The sequence below is a fragment of the Amphibalanus amphitrite genome, unplaced genomic scaffold, assembly GCF_019059575.1.
Source record: "Amphibalanus amphitrite isolate SeventyFive unplaced genomic scaffold, NRLGWU_Aamphi_draft 001405F_arrow, whole genome shotgun sequence".
NCBI classification, from domain to species: domain Eukaryota; kingdom Metazoa; phylum Arthropoda; class Thecostraca; order Balanomorpha; family Balanidae; genus Amphibalanus; species Amphibalanus amphitrite.
In genome coordinates this window covers 39,041-63,943 of record NW_024882898.1, presented here as the reverse complement: position 1 = coordinate 63,943, position 24,903 = coordinate 39,041, and the positions used below count along the sequence as shown (strand labels likewise).

The window sequence follows — 24,903 nt, the reverse complement described above, 5'->3', positions numbered from 1 at the left end:
AGGAGGTCCTAGACCTAGACAAACAGGAGGCCCCTTTCACAAAAGGAGGCCCCTGGACAAATAGGAGGCCCTCTGTACAAATAGGAGGCCCCTGCAAAAATAGGAGGCCTCCTGGACAAATAGAAGGTCCTAGACCTAGACAAAAAGGAGGCCCCTTTCACAAAAGGAGGCCCCCTGGACAAATAGGAGGCCCCTTTCACAAAAGGAGGCCCCCTGAACAAGGAGGCCCCCTGGATAAAGAGGAAGCCCCCTAAAAATAGGAGCCCTCTGGATAAATAGGAGGCCGCTTTGAAAATAAGAGGCTACTTTAACCAATAGGAGGCCCCTTGGACAAATAGGAGGCCCCCTGAACATGTAGGAGGCACGCTGGACAAATAGGAGGCCTCTTGGGCAAAGAGGCCCCCTAGAAAAATAACAGGTCCCTTGGACAAATAGGAGGCCCCCTGGACAAATAGGGGACCTCTTGAACGAATAGGAGGCTCCATGGACAAGTAGGAGCTAGAGGCTCTCTGTACGAATAGGAGGCCCCCTGGACAAATAGAAGGCTCCCTTAACAAAAAGGAGTCCCTTCAAAAAAAGGAGGCCCCGGGACAAGTAGGAGACCCTTGGACAAATAGGAGGCCCCTGCACAAATATGAGACTCCTAGTCGAATAAAAGACCCCTGGATAAATAGGAGGCCCCTGGACAAATAGGAGGCCCCTGAACACGTAGGAGGCCCCCTAGATAAAGAGGAGGCCCCCTGGAAAATAGAAGCCCCCTGGATAAATAGGGGACCTTCTGGAGAAACAGGAGGCCTCCTGGACAAATAGGAGGTCCCATAGACGAATAGGAGGCCGCTTGGACAAATAGGAGGCGCCGTTAACCAATAGGAGGCCCCCTAGACAAACAGGAGGCCCTCTGTAACAGTAGGAGGCTCTCTGTACGTACAAGAGACCGGCGCTCGACCTGTAGAAGCTTAGCCGTATGTACGCTAGGAGGCTCTCTGTGCAAGTAGTCGAAGTAGGAGGCTCTCTGTACTGTACCTACAATTACAAATAAGAGGCCCCCTGGGTAACTTAGATGCAACACAAATCGGAGGTCACCTATAAAAAAGCGGGACTCTGTTGGAATACCTGATTTAATAAATTATTTTCCTGATATTCAAATTACTTAGGTAATCCTCGTCCGCACATGGGGGGGGGGGGGCAGTGGTTGCCACACCCCCCACCCCGACCTAGGTAGTTTTTTCTGCTCTGCACTAAACATTTTGATTGCTAGAAGTCGGATATTTCGTATAGCTGCTGCTCTATCCTTTTTTAGCGTCCACTGAAAATTTCAAGTTTCTGTGGTTTTTGGTTTCGGAGATATGACCTTATTCTTCAGGTAATGTCATAACCCAAATGACAAATACCCAATATCTTGCGTTGGCGTTGGGTCTTGTGAGCTTTTGACACCTTGATTTCGGCCTTTTTTGTCAGTCTTACCTCCCACCTATCATGGAACATGTTGTTCAATGATGTAGAGATGCCAGGGTCAGGGTCAAGGTCAACCTAGGTCGTCTAAAAATATTGCGTTTTAGGCAAGCTGAATTTACTTTCGTGAAGTTTCTTTGACTGTATTTTTGGCAAAAGCTTCTCAGTTCATGATCTCATGTAATATGGACACATTCACAGTCGGTGCACACATCAGTATACTCGTACACACAGACACACACAGACATACAAACACATGTCATTGACCTTGAGCTAACTTGACCTGAAATGACCACAGCCAGCAAAAACCTAGTCGGATAGTGTGACAAAGAGGTTCTAGCTGGCTTGGCACCACAATACGGCAGCGTCATCGGTACATGATGAGCAGCGCACGTGATATTCCAACGGGCAACGGTGACCCCAAACAGCAACATTCTTTAGTTTGACCTGACCTGGAAGGTCAATGACTGACCTGATGAGGTAAAATTGGTATCATTGGATTCGTCACTTCCCAAAGAATCTGTTGCTCTTGACCGCAAGGCTTAAAATCTTGTAAGAAAAAATTGTGGTGATGTCGAATAAGATACCTACACAAGCAGCGGGCCAACCCATCATATACCGATGACGCTGCCGTATTAGTGCCAAGCGAGCTAGAACAGCTCTTTGTCACACTATCCGACTAATTTGCTGGCTGTGGTCATTTCACGTCAAGTTAGGTCAAGGTCAATGATATGTGTTTGTATGTCTGTGTATGTCTGTGTATGTACTGATGTGTGCACAGATCGGTTAATGTGTCCCTATTACACTTGATCATGAAGTGAGAAGCTTTTACTAAACATACAGTCAAAGAAACTTCACGAAAAGTAAATTCAGCTTGCCTAAAGCGCAATAATTTTAGATGACCTAGGTTGACCTTGACCCTGACTCTGACATCTGTACATCGCAGAACAACATGTTCAATGATAGGTGGGAGGTAAGACTGGCAAAAAAAAGCCGAAATCAGCGTGTCAAAAGCTCACAAGGCCCATAGCCATCGCAAGATATTGGGTATTCGTCATTTAGGACATGACATGACCTGAAGAACAAGGTCATATCTCCAAACCCAAATGCCGCAGCAGCTTGAAATTTTCAATGGACGCTGAGAAAAGATAGAAAAGCAGCTATACAAAGAAAATCAGGTTTCTAGCTTTAAAAATGTTAAGTGTAGAGCAGAAAAACTAACTTGGGGGTGGCGACCCTCCCCCCAGGTGCCGGCGAAGGTTAACCCTCACACTTTCTGGGGTCGGCTTACGGCTAGATTCCTTGCGCAATGCTGTGCCGTTAATTTTTTTTCTATTATAAAGGCATTGTGTTTTATTGTCAAAAGTGAAAAAGCCAGAAATTTTCGTCGATTTCGGATGCCGCGGGGGATATTTACATACAATGTCACCCTGCTGGCCTGGATCCACCAGTAGGGTCAGGTGACCTACCATTTCTTTATCGATATTAAAAAAAAAAAATCATGGCATCAGAGCTGTGACGAAAAATAAGTGGCCTAAATCCGATGAGAAAACTGGATTTGGGGGTACCCCATGTTTGGCTTCTGAGCCTCTGGTCCCCCAATGAAAATTTCTTAGAGGAGGCCCTGGCGTGGCTCGTAAATTACCGCTTCCGCAATTGGAGGCCCCTAATTGCTTGGAGGCCCCCACTAAATGGAGGCCCCCTTGGACGTTTGGGACCCCAATGGTGATGTCAAAGTTTCACCCATGTTTTCGACCCAAGGCAGTAGCAGATAAGTGATGCCAGTTTTAGAAAATTTACGTCTAATATCCGTCTAATGTCCGGCATTTTTGTTGATTTTCCGTCCAAAAATGTTAAAGTCAACTATTTGTCCAAGTATGTCCGAAGATTATGCAGCTATCAACACTCAAAACCGTAATTTATATTGCTTATCATGTAATTTTACCAGCCGAAAAGTGTTCATTATATTGAGAGCTTAACAAGCTTTCCATTCGCCAATCAATGCTATGCACGATTACTTTATAAAAAGCGCTGAAGTGTAGCAAGCCATCGTCCAATGTTGTCCAGTCTGCTACCTTTGTCCAACCAATTCCGAATTGGACATTGGACAAAATCAGAACTCCAAATGTCCAGGTTTCGATTGGTACCACTTTAACAGATGTAGTAGGGTTGGGAGAGTTTTTATCGAACAAAAATGATAGACGTTCTGTTAATTGAAGAGGGGCGAATTCTGTCAACTGACCGGTGTGCAGCGTGCAGATATTGATACTCTGCAACTGTTATTTTTGCTGTTGTGTTGATTTTTAAGTGAAGGTATGTTTAGAATTGTTCTGCCTATTTGTTTATGGGTCAAACAACATCGGTGCTGGCGAGACTATCGTTTTTATGACAGGTACATCCAGTATGTTCAAATTACCCCACGGTGGGGCAATTTGAACACACCGTGACTTGGTGGAGAAGTGAGGCTATGCTATTCAAGGTATGCTCGGCTGGTCCAAAAATGAGGCTTACATGGTGAAAGCAAGTGACACTTGCGCTACTGAAGCAGTTTTTCTTCATCCAGGGTTGAACTGGAATTTGGTACAACGGAGAAGACGTAAAAATATGTTCAAATTACCCCACACTACCCTAGTCAGTAGTCTTTACTCATGCTACCAGCATTCAAACTCAGACCATACGATCCCCGTACCAGCACTCACTGTTTGGCCGCCAGCGTTTGCGCCACCCCCAAACAGGTATCGGGGGGGGGGAGGGGCGGAGGTCATGACCCTGCGGTCTAAGAGACAGGCGTGGCCCCGGGCCGACCTGGGCAACCACCTCATGGTGATCGTCTTTTTGTCAGGGATTGGTCAGAACCGACCGACCTGACCCGCCGCGCTGGCACAGCGCGTGGGGTGGCAGGTGGCGGCTTATGGCGTGCCGCAGTGTCGTATTATATGATGTCACATGACAACATAATGATTAAACTAATGCTTTGTAACACTTGAGGTAGTGCCATACGACACTGTATGATTTGTCGGTCACTCACTTGGACCTCCAAGCACCATCTAACGGTCAGTTTCCTGTGTCTATGCTTACCACATGTTTTTCAAAGTATTTTAACTGATGAAGGTATGCCTAATACCTAATGAACATTAATAAGTTGTTGACATTTAACATTAGTATCCCTCTCATCATCTCTTCTCGCGTCCCTGAACTCTCCCCAAGGGACAGCTGATCGGTTGAGACGTCGCTCAAAGCCAACCCGCCGGCCGGACCTCCGGGTCAACTGGTGGGCACGGGCGGCCAGCCGAATTCAGAGTGTGGAAAAATCGGTTAATGCTTTCAGATTAACCGTGCGTTTCTCTCTCTCTCTCTCTCTCTCTCTCTCTCTCTCTCTCTCTCTCTCTCTCTCTCTCTCTCTCTCTCTCTCTCTCTCTCTCTCTCTTCTCTCTCTCTCTCTCTCTTTCTCTCTCTCTCTCTCTCTCTCTCTCTCTCTCTCTCTCTCTCTCTCTCTCTCTTTCTCTCTCCTCAGAAACGTGTTCTCGATCTATGAGAGCCTACCGGACCCATCACTCTCTCGTATGAACACCGTGGTTTCCGGCGCCATCAACCTCTGCAGCTCCGTCTACATCCTGGTCGGATTCTTCGGCTACGTGGCCTTCCACGATGTCAGCTTCGGAGGTCAGTACTGTGACGGATGACGTCACGAGATGGGATGACGTCATTTGGAGGAGTGACTTTTTGCGGGATGGATGGTCGGTCATTGTGAGTTTCCTTGCAGTTTGCTGTACCTAAGTTGGGTTTAGCTGTTTTAAAATGATATGTGTGGGTGTCCAATACGATGTTGTGCTGTTTCCACGCTCTCAATCGGGAAAGGCTGGGTATCTAAATGGCCAAGGAACACTGAATGGATACAGACTTAGGGTGAACGAACAGCGAACATCCCCCCCCCCCCGTGTAATCAGCGTTGTATCTGCCTCACCAGCCGTCAACGTTTTGAGTATAGGACTTATAGGAGTGTTGATACCGCCGAACCCTCTTCTACACAAACCTCAACAATCATATACCACTACTATGTCTCGACCTCACTCTCGACCTCTAGCCTAGCTTCTTACCCCTTTCTGTTTGATGACAACCTCTTCCAGACATGTGCATGGATCCGAGAAAATGGATCTGGGATCTGATCCCACGGATCCTGATCTCGGATCCGTCGGGAGATCAAGCTCTTATCTTATCTTATCTTATCTTATCTTATTTGTCGAGATATCCGTGTGGATCATAGATCCGAGTCTAGTATTTTTATTGAGATCCAGTGGGATCATAGATCCTCATTTATTTTTGGTTAACACAGAAATCCCAAAAGAGCACTCGTTGCAACTCACAAACGTTCTAATTTAGTGATTGTATGTGATAACACGTCATAATCCATAGTTTTATGGCACTTATTGCCATAGAAACACTTGGAAACCTGGTTTCAAATGTTGTGCATGGTGGGATCCACTCAGATCATAGATTCATGTTCTTGGTTTATCGTCAGATCCTGTGAGATCATAGATTCAGGATAAATTTTCACGCTGGATTCGGTGGGATCATAGATCCGAACCTGCAATTTGCCTTGAGATCCACTGACACATGTTGCCGAGAATTTGCACTGAAGCTGGTCGACAGCGGCTCTGCTACGACACTGTGCGCGACTATGACCGCTTACCGTTCGATGTCACCGCTCGCAACTTTCGACACCAGCTCAAAACGCACATTTTTATGGAGCAGTCTGCGATGTCTAGTTAGTTAATTACAGTTGAGCACTGTGTCTTGAACCTTGTGTTATATAATACTGAACGAGTCCGGTGTAAATAAATTTTCAAGGCCGAGGTCCTTACTGAATTTTTGAACGAGGCCGAAGGCCGAGTTCAAAAATCAGTAAGGACTGAGGTCTTGAAAATTTATCACCGGCCGAGTTTGGTATGTATTTTACTGTATGCCAACGATAAATTTATTTTCTGGACCGAAGCTCTAAGCCGGCTTACGAACGAGACCATCCCAAAATGTTGGCTTAAGTGCATTCTGGTAATGCATTTTTGACCGTGGTCAATTTGCTTACACCAGTTATTACCACACCCCTCTGGCTAATGTATTTGAATAGGCCAGGCATACAGTAAATTTACATATTTGACGTATTGCAATGAAGAGCCATGATCCATCGATTTGCTGTGAATAAAGTATCTGTATCTGTATCTGTATCTGAGATCATAGATCCATCACTCGGATCCATGCACATGTCTGACCTCTTCCTTCGCCAGCGCAGTCATCTGAACAGCAGCAAAAAAGGCTTGCGAAAGAAATTCGTTTATTGCTTGCATAAATACTAAATAAATAGCAGAAAAATAGATAAATACAGCGACACTTTCATTGCCATAGGCTGGTCATTTTTAGGCGGCAGTAGGTACGACTCGACCCGATAGTCAGATAGTCAGCCGGCTCCCTCTGCACATTTGGCCCCGACGGACGACTTTACTGTCATCTAGCGGCCGTAGCGGGTACCATGACCGCGATGGCTACGGAAGGGATGACGGCGGTGGCTGGGACGCCGGTGGGAGAAAGAGGGACGCCGGTGGGAGAAAGAGGGCCTGTGATGGCTGTAACTCGGGCTAGAAACGACATGGAACGAGCTGTGTCCGGCGCCATGGCCAGAGAAGCCGTGACCTTTGCTGGAAGAGACATGGGAAGAGGAGCTGTGACCATAACTGGGAGAGGCATGGGAAGAACCGTGGCCATGGGAAACAATGTGTCCGGAAGATACATGGGAAGAACCCTTGCCATAGCCAGAGCTGAAGGATCCGTGGGAGGAACCGTGTCCATAAGAGGAGGAGCCATGGGAAGAACCGTGTCCATGGGAGGAACCATGGCCGTGGCTGGAAGAGCCATGCGAGGAAACGTGGCCACCATAGGAACCAGACGAAATGTGTTCTACGTTAGATACATGGGAAGACCCATGTCCTTTGGTGAATCCAAAGCCGCCATGCGAAGATCCATGTCCTTTGGTAAAGCTCGAGATGCTATGGGAGGATCCGTGTCCTTTGCTGAATCCAGATCCATGTCCAAAGCCATGTCCAGATCCATGTCCAAAGCTGTGTCCACCGTGGTCGCCGCTGGCTAGTGCCAAACTTGCGATGAAACAAGCCAACTGAAAGGGAAAAGAAAAACAAACGTTATGTTTCCCAATTGTTGTTTGCTACTGCGATTTCGATGTAAGTGGCTAGTTCTCTGTAACAAAGATTGTATTGCATGGCAAGTACAACGTTACTGATATGAAAAACGTACTTTTATCGCACATCATTTACATTATCTAGGTATTTACACGTATCTATTTTTGTAGCTCCATCAAGCGTGTGTTTCGCCCGTCACACCGTATATCCCCACCGACTCACCAGTGTGATCCTCATGTTTTCTTGGCTGTTCAGAGCTCCAGTTGTGGGTGTACCACCGCAGCTGAGCTGAGAATGTGTGCCAGCTGCTGGCTGGTGGCCCATTTTATCCTCAGAGGACCGCACAGTGTCCTCCAGAGGACCCATGGGCCTCTGAGGAGGGGGGTCACTGGAGCTGAACCAAACAGGACTGGGATGGTGATTTACAGGGGGTCACGGGGGATTTAGAGGGACGGGGATGTTTTGTCAACTGAAGGTCAAGCTCACGTGTGAAGCTACGACGGTTATATGACCTAGCCACTGTGAAATGGAACATTTTACGAAGGTCAGCTCGACTCTAGTTGTGACTGTTGGCGTTGAAGATCGCGCGGGGCGGGTACTGCTGTACTGACCCTGTTTTCAGTGCACGGGCTGGATAAAGTCGGGAAATTCCGTCGGAACTTCAGTGCACGGGCTGGATAAAGTCGGGAAATTCCGTCAGAACTGTGCCTCGGAGCGGTGGTAGGGGAGGGGGAGGAGAGGGGAGGGTTTGGAGGACATGGCTGTCCTTTGATATGCTTCACTGAACCGCCCCGACGACTGAGCGCAGTCGTATTGCGTCGCTTCTCATGTCACGTACCTGCCGCTTGTGTGTCCCTATTACGGAGTATTTGACGTCAAAGTACACACCACGTCTTAGCGTTATCGTTATGGGCCCTCGTCTACCTCTCTTTAGCTTCTTTTTCTGGTACGGCTAAGACGTAGCACGTGTCTCCTAAATCGAAGACGCCAAGGGGGTTGGATGGGGGGGGGGAGTCGCGACCCCCACTCTTGGAAACCGGGGGTATCGACCGCCCACTTTTGCGATGCACAGTATGCCTTCTTGAGTTATTATGCTAGTGAAGTTAGCGTCAGCAACATCAACAAATACAACGTCAGATTTAGCATCGCTTCAAGAGCCCCCCCCCCCCCCCATAGCCAATAGCCCAATAGGTCAATAAACTGTGAGCAGGGAAGACCACCGTGACAGTACATACACCTTTTTGCGTTACACCTTTTTACCGATTTTGCAAAATGGATTTGCTCCATCATAGCATTTCGGCATCATTTAGAATTGTAAATATAGGATTGAGTGCTAGCTAAAGCCATATATAGTATGTACGCTCATTTTTTACATAAAGTGAATAGCATCCGAGAAAAACGCACCTTAAATCGTCAAATCGATTTAGATGTAGCATGGAAACGTGAATCTGTGCACATGTTTTTTGTATGAACATTGATTGACCTATATAGGTAGGTATTATGTAGGACGCATAGTATAGCTGACGCCGTTGTTTCCCCACATGCCGCAGGTAACATCCTGGTGCACCTGGTGCCGTCTCCAGTGACGCGGTGGATCAACATCGGCTTCGTCATGTCCATCGCCCTCGGCTTCCCGCTGGTCGTCTACCCGTGCCGGGTGTCGGTCAACTCCCTCCTCTTCAGACGGGTGAGTGTAGCGAAGTTGGCACCAGTCCTGTCCTTTGAACCCCTTGTCGATCTGCCTATCCCGACCTCACCGCTTTATTTCCTTATATGGTCCTGTAACGGCCGTTGGCCCGCGGACTATGACGTCCACTTGTGATGTGTGGCACTGAGTGCCGGCCGAGTCATGGGGCGGCCGCAGCCCCAGTGGAGTCTCAGGTGGTTGTTGGAGACGGCCACACTGGAACTATACATCTGAAATAACCCCGTTTCTGCCTGCGGCTTACCGCAGTAAGGAGCCAAAAGAAGCATTTTTTTATTAAAAAGAACAACGCGAGAATTTAGATTAATCATGGGTTAAAGGTCACAGTTACTGCTACAGTTTATCATTTCTCTTGTTCATGTATTCATTGACCCATTATTTTTTATGCATTCATTCGTTCATTCATTATTTAAATCGTACATTCGTTCATTCATTCATTCCTTCATAGTTTTATTTATGCGCTCCTATTCATTACTGGCTACTTATATAAATTCGATGAAACGATGAAATAAATTTGTCTGAGATATATGAACAAAAAAATGCGCCTCCCATGCTAATATATGTTGTGTTCAGCATCGACCGCCAATGGTAATTCGCACCTTTATTTTGCTAATGTGTCTGGCGTTTTGGAAACAAATCACTCTCTCATGCCCCACGTTAATTCATTATGAGTGTCTCTGCACATATTGCAGACCATACCATAACACACCGTACTCAGTAGTCAACACATGATTCTTATACATAAAGTGCCTCCCATTAAGGGGTAAGAATTCTGGGTACCGGACAAAATATCGAAAAGCAAAATATCGAATAGCAAAATATCGAAGACAAATTATCGAAGTTGCAGAATATCGAAAGCAAAATATCGAATGCGCAAAATATCGAACCGCAAAATATCGACATCGCAAAATATCGAATTGCATAATATCGAATTGCAAAATATCGAACTCGCAAAATATCGAATAGCATAATATCGAAAGCAAAATATCGAAACGCAAAATATCGAAAGACAAAATATTGAAAGACAAAATATCGAAAGACAAAACATCGAAAGACAAAATATCGAAAGACAAAATATCGGAAAGTTAAAATATCGAACGCAGAATATCGAAATGACAAAATATCGAACGCAAAATATCGAACAGACAAAATATCGAAAGACAAAATATCGAAAGACAAAATATCGAAATGGCAAAATATGGAACGCAGAATATCGAAAAGACAAAATATCGAACGCAGAATATCGAAAAGACAGAATATCGAACGCAAAATATCGAACGCAAAATATCGAAAAGGCAGAATATCGAACGCAGAATATCGAAAAGTCAAAATATCCAAATGACAAAATAACGAACGCAAAGCGTCGAAAAGGTAAAATATCGACTTGAAATGGCCCTCTGCGGACTCCTTAGAGCTCTGTCGAACTCTGTCGAAATTAGGTTTCGCTCGACAGATCTTCCAGGGCTATCAAACATGGGCTGATCCAACCCAGAGTTTTGGGAGGGGCAAACCATCACAATTTATTGCTTCTTTCATGCACTGCCATAGACGTAATGTTAAAAATGATGTCCTTTGTGGAGGGCAATTGCCCTATTTGCCATCCCCTGGATCCGCCACTGCTATCAAACACCGTTTGAGTTTTGAAAATCGGTCCAGTAGCTTCGGAGATAGGAGGGGGGGGGGGCTCTCTAAGACCCCACACATACTTTTGGGGCCCAAACGCTTGCTCCTGATGGACCCACTGAGACTCCTAGTCCTTTCCTCTATTCAGTCCTCCGTACTGGCTCTTTAGGCTAAACATCGGCTCCTGGTGGCCATCCCGGCTTTGGAGGGTCTCCATACAGGCTTTTTTGGGTCCGATGCAGTCTCTGAGAGCCATCAAAAGCCTTTCGAGCCTACGAGTGTACTGCTTTCTGAAACCCTTCAGCAACTTCTGAGGGACCGACCCTGGTCGGAGGGCTCATTCGGTCTGGGGAGTCATGTAGGTCTCTGGAGGAGCCTCTAAGGGGTCGGTTTCCAAGGGGCTTTTAAACACGGTCTTCTAAGAACGGTCTCGTAGGGCCCTTAATGGTCCACTGCGGATCCAGAAAAGTGGGTTGAGATGCTGAGGGTGGTGGCTAGACTAAAACAAGATTAGATGATAAAAACTAGCTGCATTTGCTTCGTTAGGATATGATATGATGATGAGATAGGTACACTGTAATTTCAAATATTTTGCAGAACTTGTGTGTTTGGGGATAGTTTTCCAAAATCTTCGTTTTTCATAAAGCAATGATAATCACTCTAGAAAATATCGGGGGGAGGGCGAAACTTCCAGAGGGGCCCCTTGAGAAAACTTTGCACCCCATCCGAAATTACCTTCCGCCGCCACTGCTGAGATATACAAAAAAAAATATCACAGTTTTCCAAGTCTGTCATGGACCCGCTGATTGTTCTTTGAGGCCTACAGATAACAGAGGGCCCGATGAGTTCGACAGAGCTCTAAGGAGTCCGCAGAGGGCCATTTCAAGTCGTTATTTTACCTTTTCGACACTTTGCGTTCGTTATTTTGTCTTTTTGATATTTTGCGTTCGATATTTTGCCTTTTCGATATTTTGCGTTCCATATTTTGCCTTTTCGATATTTTGCGTTCGATATTTTGTCTGTTCGATATTTTGCGTTCGATATTTTGCCTTTTCGATATTCTGCGTTCGATATTCTGCCTTTTCGATATTTTGCGTTCGATATTTTGTCTGTTCGATATTTTGCGTTCGATATTTTGTCTTTTCGATATTTTGTCTTTCGATATTTTGTCTTTCCAAACTTTGTCTTTCGATATTTTGTCTTTTGATATTTTGCTTTTCGATATTTTGCGTTTCGATATTTTGCTTTCGATATTATGCTATTCGATATTTTGCGATTTCGATATTTTGCAATTCGATATTTTGCGATTCGATATTTTGCGATTTCGATATTTTGCGATTTCGATATTTTGCAATCCGATATTTTGCGATTTCGATATTATGCAATTTCGATAATTTGCGACTTCGATATTTTGCTTTCGATAACTTGCGTTCGATATTTTGCGCTTCGATATTTTGCGTTTCGATATTTTGTCATGGAAGCAAGAATTCTCCCCCCCCCCCCCCAGCCGAACACTGCTTGGCGCAGCCTTCGCGGGCTGGGAGGTGTCGGTTGGAACTTGGACCCCCTGCCGTGTTCATTGTTTATCTCAATGCAAACAGGAACAATGCAGGGGGTGAGATGTCACCATGTGTGTCTCGGTGGTAGTGGGTCACCCCCCCCCCTCCTCCCCTCCCCCACGGCTGTTTACCTTGGCCGCCATCTGGATTGCCGTGGACCGAGCTTGTCAATAGTGGTGTTTCGTGGTGGAAGGAGGGGAGGGAGGTAGTGAAACGGAGCGAGACCTGTCTGTTCTGACCCCTCTCTCTCTCCCCTCTTTTCTCCTCCCCATCCCTCTGCTCTCTCTCTCTCTCTCTCTCTCTCTCTCTCTCTCTCTCTCTCTCTCTCTCTCTCTCTCTCTCTCTCTCTCTCTCTCTCTCTCTCTCTCTCTCTCTCTCTCCCTCCCCTCTTATCTTTCTGTCTTTATCCCTTTCCGGCTCCTAACCTTTTCCCCTCCTTACTCTGTTTCTCTCCTCTGACTTCTCTCGATTAGCCCTTTCGCTCTCCTCGTTACAGTCAGTCCGTTCAACTCCCATCCGGTTTCACTTAAGTTGGTCAGTCATCAGTCATTTACCTCCATGTGTTTTTTGTCTACTTGTTTTCCCTTTGTTAGCTTAATTTTGACAACCGAAACGAATGTACTTCTGGATGTTTAAACTAACCCTATAACCTTTAAAACAACTCTGACCAGACTCTTTATGTAATTCTCTTCTCTCTCTATTTTTTATGCCTCTCTCGGTATTTAGTAACTTATGCATTTTAATTAGTGACCTTACCCTCGTAGTTTTTAAGAGTTAAATCCAAACACTTGTTGGATTTATGTGTTTGGATTTAACTTTAAAAAAAACTACGAGAGTAAGGTCACTAATTAAAATGCTCTAATATGATCCTCGCACAAGCACTGAGAAACTTAAAGGATGTAGCTCTGACTGATTCTGTGTCCGATTCCAGCCGGGATCCAGTCTGGAGCTGCCCCAGAACCACATCCCGGAACTGCGCTTCAAATGTATCACCTTCTGCATCCTATCCAGCGCCATGTGCATCGGCATCGTAATACCCAGCATCGGTACGTAACTGGCATCGTAATACTCAGCATTGGTGCGTAACTGGCATCGTAAAACCCAGCATCGGTACGTAACTGGTATCGTAATACCCAGCATTGGTCCGTAACTGGCATCGATACGTAGCATGCATCGTAATACCCAGCATGGGTACGTAACCGGCGTTGTAATGCCAATATTCATGCATGAATTGATACACATATCCACATAATAAGAATTGATGGTTCTTAGTCAACCGGCACCAGCGTAAATTCGTCCGTGGCCTGTGCGCAGAAACGATACTGGATTGTTAATACTATCGGGCTGTTTAATCGTGTTTTCGTCTTGGTAACCGGTCATGGTCCTTTGTCATGAGCCAGTAGTTTATTGGATAGTTACTGACACCGTGCCACTTTTTTTAGAGGTTTCCGCTTATCTGCTAGAATCGGCCAGATGTTTAAATGACCACGTGATCCGCTATCAGAGGTTATTTTGTGTCTGATGTGGCCCAGCTGTTGCATGACCCCTGTGATCTGTTTTCACTTTCCAGAGGTCGTCCTAGGCCTGCTGGGGTCTACAATGGGCACGGCGATCGCCATTTTGTTCCCTTCCGTCATGTTTATCAAAAACAACTCGCGCAACAATCTAGAGAAAATGGCTGCGCAGGTAAGACGAAGACGTTTGTACTTGGAGTCTCCAGACTGTCTCAGTCAGACTGTCAGACTCCAGCCAGACTGAATGGTAGGCTATAAAGTTGCGACCGGCAGCCACTTTAGTCCAGGTAAAATGAACACTGTGGCAGTAATAAAACTAAGAGATTGTCATTGGGCTCAGCCGCTAGCAGCCAACGTTTCAGCTCTTGGTGCCTCAGATATCTATAGTGGACAGTAAAAACTGGTCAGGTCGGTCAAACCGCACCCAGCCACCTGGCCCGCCCGTACACAGGTCATCAGGCGCGGCCGTGACAGGTGCCGAGTGATATTAGTGTTGTTTTCATTTTTTTCAAGGTGATGCTGAACTTTTCTGGACTTGATGATCTTTTATTGTTCTTCATTCAAGGGTTTCAGAACTGTAGGTACGGATTTTGGGACATCAACATGGTGGGTGTTTACTGCTTGACGTGTCACTACATCAGCTACATTTCCATTCCAACTCATTGTACGTAATTTATTTACAGATGCGTTGCAATCAATGCACTACGCCATTAATTAATGATATCCATTGTTAACAAGTTGGCCTGATGTCAGGCAGCTTTTGCAAAATTGTCAGGAAACTCAGATTTGTTTTTTAATGGAAAAACACAATTCTAACGAATAGTGTTTTAACTATTGACGACAAACCGTCGGTTATAAACATACACTAGTATAAATGCACTTCATCAATCAAACGCACCACATCACCCCCTTCCCCCTCCCTCCCACCCCCAGATGTCATTTATTCTCGGCATTGTGCTACTCGTCTGCGGCACCTACATGAACCTCTACGCGGTGGACAAGCTGGCCCAGGAGCCGGCCGCGATACCAGTGGCCGTGCCGGCAGTGACCGCACCGGCCGGGGTGCCCTCAGCTGGGCCGGTCGCTGTCGGCGGGGTACTCAGCAATGTCACAGATAAGAGAGGTGGGCGGGGGTCTGACGCAATGTGTGCCGCATATCGCTCTGAGTTTTAGGGCTAAGTCGGCACCGCCGTCCCCTGTGTAACACCACCGTCCCCCTGTGTAACACCACCGTCCCCCTGTGTAACACCCCCCTGTGTAACACCGTCCCCTGTATACCACCCCCGTCCCCCTGTGTAACACCCACCTGTGTAATACCGCCGTCCCCTGTGTAACACCGCCGTCCCCCTGTGTAACACCACCGTCCCCCTGTGTAACACCCCCCTGTGTAACACGGTCCCCCTGTATACCACCCCCGTCCCCCTGTGTAACACCCACCTGTGTAATACCGCCGTCCCCTGTGTAACACCGCCGTTCCCTGTGTAACACCGCCGTCCCCTATGTAGCGGCTGTGTACGCCGTGCTGTGACAGTGACCTCTCGACAGCTGAGTGGGGGCGGTGTCAGGCGGCGGCGGAAACAGCTCCTTCGAAAGCGGCTGGTGCTGATGGGACAATGGGTGGGATAAAATGGAACATGACAAATGGGATTATATCAGATGAGATAGGTCAATAGTCCCACTGGCTTACCCGTTGGGCGAGCTGTCAGGAATTCGTATTTTGCGGTAGCAAATTATACGTCATTATTAGATATTGTTTATTTATTCAACAGAGTACATTTTTCAAGCATGAACAGCAACTGATTCTCTACGCGACCAGGGCTGTATACATACAGAAAGTGGATACATTGTCCCCACCTATAGGAACGTACTTCGTTCCGGCGCTATGAAATGACGTGTTTCCTATATTTCACACTCTCACAACATGTTAGAAACACTCACGGTATTAGTAGTAATGTTCCGGCTCATGACACTGCTATAATTGGCTCTGCTATAGTGTCCGAGCGACTGCCGCACGGTGTTTGTGACACCGACTGTACATCTCTGTGATGACCTCCTCGGTGCGTAGATGAGTTAGGTGGGTCTGATCTTCATTACGGTCTTCTTCAGTGACTCATATTCCCTCCACGTCCACCACCATATTCCAGTGCGGTCCACATTACCGCCGTCCCGGTACCGTCCGTTCAGGTTGCTCAACCCGCACCCGCCGTACCACCAGGCCCCCTGATGGTCCTGTGCACAGTGATAGTCAGACGAGCCGTCCTGGTCACGGTCACGGGTAGAGAACTTCTTATTGACGCTCCAGTACAGACTATCACCGGCAGTTCCCGAGTAGTCGGAGGCGCTCAGTTGGTAGCCGTCCTCCTCAGACGAGATACGGAACCCTTGGTATGTAGCGTATCTTTGACTGCCGTCAAACGCTTCGAGGTCAATACGAAGCTCGTACTGTCGGTATGATGTCAGCTGAAATAGGTGTTCAAGGCCCCGCCAGAATTCCTTGGTCACCTTACCAAAGCCTTCCTTGTAGTCCTTCCATCCCAGGTAGAAATCCTGGCGGGGCTCGATATTGTCTCTCCGCTGGATCACCGTCCATCTCCCTCCGTCAGTTTCCATGTCGCAGTAGGCCTCGACGGGTGGTTGTTGACTGCCATCACTGGGCCGAAGGAGGTAGACTCCTGATGGGGAGTCGACAGGCAGACCGCTGCAGTCACGAGGAAGGGAAAGATGGTTAAACTTTGTGGCGAGGTCGTCAATACGTTCCTGTTGGGATGATGTGTTGTTTATAGCTTCGGTCAGCTGGTATCCTAGAATGTCAACCTGGTAGGTCAGGTTATCCAAGTTACCCACTCTGACGGAAAGCTCACTCTGAGTCGTTTTTTGTTCGTTTAGCTGGATGTTGAGCTCGTTCAGTTGAGATTCCTGGCTGTCGAGCCTTGTAGCCAGTTGAGACGTGTGTGCGAGTTGATCTTGCTGTGTCACGATGCTATCCAGTTGACCTGTGAGGTTGTTCACTGTGGCTGCAGTCTCCACCTGTTGCGACTTTTGTTCGTTGAGCTGGTTGTTGAGCTCGCTCAGTTGAGATAGCTGACTGTCGAGCCTTGAAGCCAGTTGTGTTAGTTGGTTACCTTGCTGTGTCACGACGGTATCCAGTTGCGCTGTGACATTGTTCACTGTGGCTGCAGTCTCCTCTTGTTGTGACTTTTGTTCATTGAGCTGGGTGTTGAGCTCGCTCAGTTGAGATAGCTGACTGTCGAGCTGTGATTGCTGGCTGTCGAGTCTCGCAGTGATTCCAGTCAGTTGACTGGACAGCTCATCCATCTGCTCACTCTGTCTGCTCCTCAAAATATTGGTGGTAAGTTCCGTCACTCGAGAGTCGAGCAGAGTCATTCTGTTGTCCAGCGACTCCATCCGAGACTCGTGCCTTCTGACCGTTTTGTCCAGTGACTCCACTTGTGACTCGAGTTTTACGACGACTGGCCGAAGCTCTTGCTGAACTGCTCTTGCGATGATGGTGAACACCTCGTCAGCAAGAGCGCTGGGCAGGGCGGCCTGCTGCTGCTGCTGCTGCGCCGCGGACCACCCGGCCAGGGCGGTCCAGACGACAAGTATCACCCCGATCACTGTGCTAGCCATGTTGGCTAGGAGAGGACGTACCTCCGTCGCCGGCTGCCGACCTCGGACTGATGGCTCGGAGCTGGCAGGACGTCTGCAGAGCTCGGTGCGGCTGACCTCTGTCAGAGGCGCCACATCCGGTCAGGCGGCCCGGTCCCGTGACCGACAGACCGAGCGATAAACATTTGCAGTGGCCTCGGAGCACTCCGTTGCATTGCTGCCCCACCCGGTGGTCTCATCCATCAACCCAGTTGATTTATGCACTATAGACTCTGAAGACGTCAGGAGCGAATCATATGCGTGTTTTCGTGTGATGGTGTGGACTCAGTGTTGAAAATAAGTCGGGTCCCAGTCGGGACCAAAATATTTTGTTCTCCTACACATAGTTATACTTACCTATTCTGGGCATGGTTAGGTTTCGATCACCAGCCCAACAGTTTGTCAGTGTGTATAAAATAGAGGTGGCAAAATTTGGACCCGAGGACCCGGTCCAAAGAACCAGTCTGGACCCATATGGGTCCAGACCGGTCCCTGGAAATTTTCTGACGGGTCCAACCGAGTCCTACCATAAACTATACATCTTGCACACTACACATTATTGCAAAATATGAAGTGAATGAAGTTAATGTTTCTTTGCACACAGTAGCTCATGAGTATTCCCAGTGGGGAATAGGCTGTTTTACATGATGCAACTAATGATATCTACAAGACACAAGTAGTTTGTATCAATTGACTTTTGGGGAACGGGTCCAGCTGGTTCCGGTTCCAACTAAGACCGGGTCCGACTGGTTCCAGAAATGTCCAGCCGGGTCTGGTTCGAGTCTGGTTCCCAAAATTTACATCTTTTGCCACCTCTAGTATAAAACAAATCAAATCAAAAGTTGATCATATTGGTTAAGGATTATCTGGGTGGTTAAGTAATTTTTTAACTAAAACATTTTATGATAAAAACGTATGAATCGTATGTATAAATATCTGACCTTGTCTTGTATGAGTCTTATATCGTTAGCCACGAGTATGACTCTATGATCTCTTGTTTCTTTCTGAGACCGTCTCCATTATATTTCAGACATCATACCGGACAAACCTCCGGGAGACAAGCAACGGGAAGAGGCGAAGGCGGCGGACGCGCCGCAGGAAGAGGCGAGGAAGGAGCCGGCGATACCCGAGCCGCCGATGGAAGACCAAAAACCGGCGGTCGACGTCGCTGAGAAACCCGACAAAGACACCGACACAAAACGTGACGGCGATGACGAAAAACCTGCCTCTAAAAAACGCAAGACGAGTGACGAGAAGGCCGCTGATGGCGAGGCCGAAGCTATTAATTCAGCTGGTGACGGTGCTGGCAAAAAGAAGTCCAGCAACCGCAGCAAACATCGCGGTTCAAAGAAGACGGCCGGCGCGGATGAGGGTGGAAATGAAGTTGAAGATGATGTTGAAGCCGATGTTGTCGCTGGCGATTCTAAAAAGCGTTCTGCGGACGCTGTCGGCGGCGGGGAGGGCCTGGACGTAGGCGCTCTTCAGAAGGAGGAAGAGGAACGCGAGCGTGACGACGCGCTACGTCCCGAGGACCCGCAGGCGAAGAAGCTGGAGCTGAAGCAGGAGGAGGTGCTACAGAAGCTGGAGGAGACGCACAAGGAGCAGAAGGAGCTGCTGCAGGCTCAGAAGGCGCTGCTGGATGAGATGAAGCAGCAGAGGTCGGAGCAGGCGGCGGCAGGCGGACAGCAGCAAGGTCAGCCGGCTCAGCAGGTGGCGCAGCAGCCGTATGCCGCCCAACAGTCGCCCGATCAGGGGCAGCCAAATGTCCCGGTGCAGCAAATACCAGTAGCAGCACAGGCCGTAGCGGGACAAGTGCCAGGAGCTCAGTCTATGGGAGGACAAGTACCAGCCCAGGCCGTACCGGGACAAATGCCTGCGGGTCAGCCTTTAACAGGACAACTGCCTCCGGGACAAGTTATGACGGGACAAGTGCAAGGGCAAGGTTTTCAGGGACAGCTGGCCCCGGGTCAGGCTGCCGGAGTGCAGGTGCCTGCAGGGCAGGTAATGGCAGGACAGATGCCTGCAGGTCAAGCGTACGCAGCTGTGGGGCAGCAGCAGGTACCGGCCGCCCCACAGCCTGCCGCCCCGCAGCAGCAGCAGTATGTGGCCAACCAGCCACAGGTGAACCAGGTGCCAAATATGCAACAAGGCCAACAAGCGCTGTACCAGCAGCAGGGGCAGGCTCAGCAGCAAGGCCAACTGCCACAAGGACAACAGGTTCAGCCAGCACAGCAGGCTCAGCAGCAGCCTCCACAGCAGCTCCAATATCAACAGCAACCTCAGCAGCAGTATCAACAGCCACAGCAAATCCAGCAGTCGCAGCAAGATCGGCCCCAGCAGCAGCAGTTTCAGCAGGCGTCTCTGAACCAGCCGGCGCCGGCTGCGGTAGAGCTGCCCTCTGTACAACAGCCGGCAGCGGTCCCGGCGGCAGCGGACCGGGTAGCCAGCAGGAGGGAAAAGGCAGCACAGGTGTCAGTGGACGGCGAAAAGAAGAAACGGAAACAGGTAAGTGGAATGGCGTTGACGTCAGTTTAGTAGAACGACTCCAATAGAATGGCTTATAGCTACTCTGGTTTATAGTAAATTCTATCAATGTAAACTTGTATGATTATCTTTGTTGCTAAGCATATTCTTTTTTCCTATTGGCCTTTTTTGTGGAGCTATGTCTCATGGAGACAATAGCAGACATTTTGGATGTTAGGACAAGGGATTGAGGAGACACTGAACTCGGATACCTACCTAGTACCTACTGTCCCAATCGCGTGCTTCACTGCTCCCTTCATTCTCCGCTACCGACTCCTCTGACGGCAGCTCCCGAAACTGAAGCTTCTCATTCCACCCGACAGGCGGCGCACGATCGTATTCGCCGGGACGCAGACGTGTCAGCGATAAAAGACGAGATGTTGGTGGGCCTGCCGGAGAACTGGGCGGCCATGGAAGCGGCTGGAGTTGGCGCGTCGTCACATAAACGGCGCTAGAGGGCAGGAGAATAGTGAGGTAGAGAGAGGGTGGGACTGAGCAAGGTTTGAAGATATGGAGAACTTGGAGTGAGGTGAACGGGACGTGTTTGATGTTAAACCGTGAAGGCGAGAGTTGATATTCGTTCCTATGACATATCTACGAGCTACTCGACTTGATGGTGGTTTGTGATAACTGAGGTTCGCACGCTGCGTATTGTGTTGTTTTGTTCTGACTTGTACATTTCCGAGCTGTGGGTGGAGAATGTGTGTAGAATGTCATAGCCAAACTTGTTACAAAAGCTCCACTCAAAGCTCAAAGGAACCCAGGAAATGACATAACGTTGCTGTATAGTCGAAAAGAATTCCTGCATGTGATGAGTTTGGAACAGGGGGAGGCACTCGCCTTGGCCGTATATGGGCCAGAATGTCTAACGATTTCCGCCATGTTGTGTATACCAAAGTCTTGAAAAGTTGATCACTGCAATCAAACTGCAAGCATGAAGCAGCAGCACTTTTGAGTAGTGTACCTCTCACTAAACTGCACCTCTGCTACCGTACATGCAATTTATATTTCTGGTATACACAACATGGCGGAAATCGATAGACAAAAACAAGTCACCAATGCTCCTTCCAGTATATATTAGAGTTCAGTGGTTTGGAAGCGTTTTCTGCTCTGCGGCAAAGAGGGGCGTGACTGGAGGAAGGGTAGTGAGTTTTATCGAGAAAAAGCGCGGGGCCAATGAACGGTGGCACTTTTATATTGAGTAGGAATGTCAATGGCTGAAAGTTATTGGAGTTCGTGGTAAATGCTGTATATTTATTCCGGTTGGCGACCGGGTATTTTCAGAGAAACTAGGCATTATATGCTGCAGCCGGAGCGTTTTAGGCACTGTTACTAGGGTGTATCGTCGAATTTTGATTTTTTTTAATCGTCTTCACTACTAAATTTTATTGGTCCCTGGCATGTTTGAAGCCGTAGGATACCAATCAAAAAAAATCTGGGACGAAAACCTAGCCTGCTGCGAGCGGTTGAACGGAAGCCTGTCGGGACGGCGCCAGGCGTTGAAGTCTCCCCGTTAGTTACGCGCACACTAGCACCACGCGGCGGCTGGCGCCGTGCCGCCGCGTTCCCGGTCAGCCGTGTTTTAGCGTTCACTGACGGGTCGAAGTGATTATTCTAAGCTTTCCTAAGAAGCTTTCTGCCCCGCAGCTCATTATTGAGCAAGAATATCACACAAACTGCATAGAACATTGACATGCAGGTTGTCGGCACATATGGAGAAGGGGATGTTTTGGTTAATGCCTCCTTTAATAGGAAGAGATTGTGGAAGAACAACACATTTCTTTTGGAAATTACTCATCCTCCTTCTTCCTACGTGCCTGCTTTAGTAATCGAAGTACCCCTATTGACTCTACGTTCTTGATTCGGCTGTGGATTTTATGCATGGAATTCCGCTATATTATATTTTCTCGCTCAATGTCCCCTGAGCTATATTGAGGCGTCACGGGACAGCAATGCTCAGCACACAACCGCAGAGAAAAGTCAATGTGGCCATGCGTTTTGTATGCCAAAATGTGTGAGCCTTGGTGTGTACCAGCAGCCGTTGTCACCATTGTAATTTTCACGACTTTATCTTTATAAGGATGCAATTTCCCACTTCCTAGTTCCCAGACTGGGTTTGGAGATATTATAGTTTTACAGAAACATTTGGGAATGACTGTAATGTAAGTTAAAGCGAATACCGAAAGCAATCCACATATTTTCTATTTCCTGTTTGCTGTATTGCTTATTAAATGCCAGACGTCATGATGGCATGGTTGCGATTGATGGTATGCCGGATGGCCAGGGTACGAACTCACGGTAAGTCAGCTTGGCCGGCAGGCATCAACAGGCACAATAGTCTTACACTGATATCGTCACCCTCAGTTATTCGTCACCATTCAGCAACAAGCCCAGAGCTTCGGGCTTTGAACCGTAAGGTACAGGTGTAGGAGCAAGACATTGCGCCGATTCGAAGGGCTGGAAGGGCAGCATCGCGGGGGCTGGAATGCGCCTGAGCGGCTGAGACCATCCCATTGGGACGGGGGTGTTCTGGGTGCACTCAGCCGCTCATGCTGGGAAATGCATCCAATGGAGCTCTCCATTCGAATGATTAGGGTGACCTTTAGTCTAGAACAAGGAAGGATGACCGTTGGCTGGTCCCGAGGATAGATACAAAGGACAGGTAATGACATCATACAATGAATCGAAGACGGCCCCGGTCCGATCCTCTGATAGAGGTTCATCAACACGTATCTCGTTGTGGACCATTTCGTTTTCCTCCACCGTAGTTTTTGCACCGACCTGAACGGGTTGGAAGGTAACGATGTTCAGAAACCATTAAGATCGTAATTGTATATTCGTTGTATATTCGTTCACTGAGCAGGTAGGACAGGTTCAACACAGTGAAAACCTCATCCTATCATCCAATAATCATAAAGAAGTCTTCATGGAATGGAAAGGCTAACCTAACTCAACGAATATACAATTACGACCTTAATGGTTTCTGAACATCGTAATCTTCCAACCCGTTGAGGTCGGTGCAAAAACCACGGTGGAGGAAAACGAAATGGTCCACAACGAGATACGTGTTGATGAGCCTCTATCAGAGGATCGGGCCGGGGCCGTCTTCGATTCATTATATGATGTCATTACCTGTCCTTTCTATCCTCGGGACCAGCCAACCATCATCCTTCTTTGTTCTAGACTAAAGGTCAGCCTAATCATTCCAAACGGGTGGGGATGGGGTAGAGCTCCATTCAGGATGCATTTCCCAGCATGAGCGGCTGAGTGCACCCAGAACACCCCCGTCCCAATGGGATGGTCTAAGCCGCTCAGGCGCATTCCAGCCCCCGCGATGCTGCCCTTCCAGCCCTTCGAATCGGCGCAATGTCTTGCTCCTACACCTGTACCTTACGGTTCAAAGCCCGAAGCTCTGGGCTTGTTGCTGAATGGTGACGAATAACTGAGGGTGACGATATCAGTGTAAGACTATTGTGCCTGTTGATGCCTGCCGGCCAAGCTGACTTACCGTGAGTTCGTACCCTGGCCATCCGGCATACCATCAATCGCAACCATGCCATCATGACGTCTGGCATTTTCTGGCATTTAATAAGCAATACAGCAAACAGGAAATAGAAAATATGTGGATTGCTTTCGGTATTCGCTTTAACTTACATTACAGACATTCCCAAATGTTTCTGTAAAACTATAATATCTCCAAACCCAGTCTGGGAACTAGGAAGTGGGAAATTGCATCCTTATAAAGATAAAGTCGTGAAAATTACAATGGTGACAACGGCTGCTGGTACACACCAAGGCTCACACATTTTGGCATACAAAACGCATGGCCACATTGACTTTTCTCTGCGGTTGTGTGCTGAGCATTGCTGTCCCGTGACGCCTCAATATAGCTCAGGGGACATTGGGCGAGAAAATATAATATAGCGGAATTCCATGCATAAAATCCACAGCCGAATCAAGAACGTAGTCAATAGGGGTACTTCGATTACTAAAGCAGGCACGTAGGAAGAAGGAGGATGAGTAATTTCCAAAAGAAATGTGTTGTTCTTCCACAATCTCTTCCTATTAAAGGAGGCATTAACCAAAACATCCCCTTCTCCATATGTGCCGACAACCTGCATGTCAATGTTCTATGCAGTTTGTGCGATATTCTTGCTCAATAATGAGCTGCGGGGCAGAAAGCTTCTTAGGAAAGCTTAGAATAATCACTTCGACCCGTCAGTGAACGCTAAAACACGGCTGACCGGGAACGCGGCGGCACGGCGCCAGCCGCCGCGTGGTGCTAGTGTGCGCGTAACTAACGGGAAGACTTCAACGCCTGGCGCCGTCCCGACAGGCTTCCGTTCAACCGCTCGCAGCAGGCTAGGTTTTCGTCCCAGATTTTTTTGATTGGTATCCTACGGCTTCAAACATGCCAGGGACCAATAAAATTTAGTAGTGAAGACGATTAAAAAAAATCAAAATTCGACGATACACCCTAACTGTTACGTCAGAAATAGTCATCAGAATAGGCAACTTTTAGGGAGGCATCGTATAATAGCCTTGTAAGATGTGCCGTCGACTGTTCCGTGTCCATATTTAACTTGAATAATGTGATCACTGATCAGCAGCTCACGAAGTCAACACAGACTGAGCTCTGTACTTTTGAGGTCTGTAAACACAAGAAACACAAGAAATCATCACTTATTTTC

The 24,903-nt window shown here is 47.8% G+C and overlaps 2 protein-coding genes across 4 annotated transcripts in view; one reads left to right on the top strand and one right to left on the bottom strand.

The window, feature by feature from the left end:
- LOC122372821 (putative sodium-coupled neutral amino acid transporter 10) overlaps positions 1-21,027 on the top strand; it is a 72,804-nt gene extending 51,777 nt beyond the window's left edge. For 2 of the 3 annotated variants that reach the window (XM_043350417.1, XM_043350419.1), the window contains 7 exons: positions 4,967-5,115; positions 9,191-9,327; positions 13,459-13,573; positions 14,098-14,213; positions 14,975-15,164; positions 18,720-20,194; positions 20,536-21,027. In XM_043350417.1, the coding sequence (XP_043206352.1) occupies positions 4,967-5,115; positions 9,191-9,327; positions 13,459-13,573; positions 14,098-14,213; positions 14,975-15,164; positions 18,720-20,194; positions 20,536-20,667 (2,314 nt within the window). In that variant the 3' untranslated portion in view covers positions 20,668-21,027. The remainder of the gene's footprint in view (positions 1-4,966; positions 5,116-9,190; positions 9,328-13,458; positions 13,574-14,097; positions 14,214-14,974; positions 15,165-18,719; positions 20,195-20,535) is intronic. The other variant, XM_043350418.1, reaches the window with a different exon arrangement.
- Positions 15,779-17,733, bottom strand: LOC122372822 (angiopoietin-related protein 7-like). The gene has a single exon (XM_043350420.1). It carries the CDS (start codon positions 17,669-17,671, stop codon positions 16,112-16,114), a length of 1,560 nt encoding a protein of 519 aa, XP_043206355.1. The 5' UTR covers positions 17,672-17,733; the 3' UTR covers positions 15,779-16,111.
- Positions 21,028-24,903: the final 3,876 nt, after the last annotated feature.

Bases quoted from the DNA above. Each gene is read 5' to 3' on its own strand.
- LOC122372822 (XM_043350420.1), bottom strand. From the start codon at position 17,671: ATGGCTAGCACAGTGATCGGGGTGATACTTGTCGTCTGGACCGCCCTG.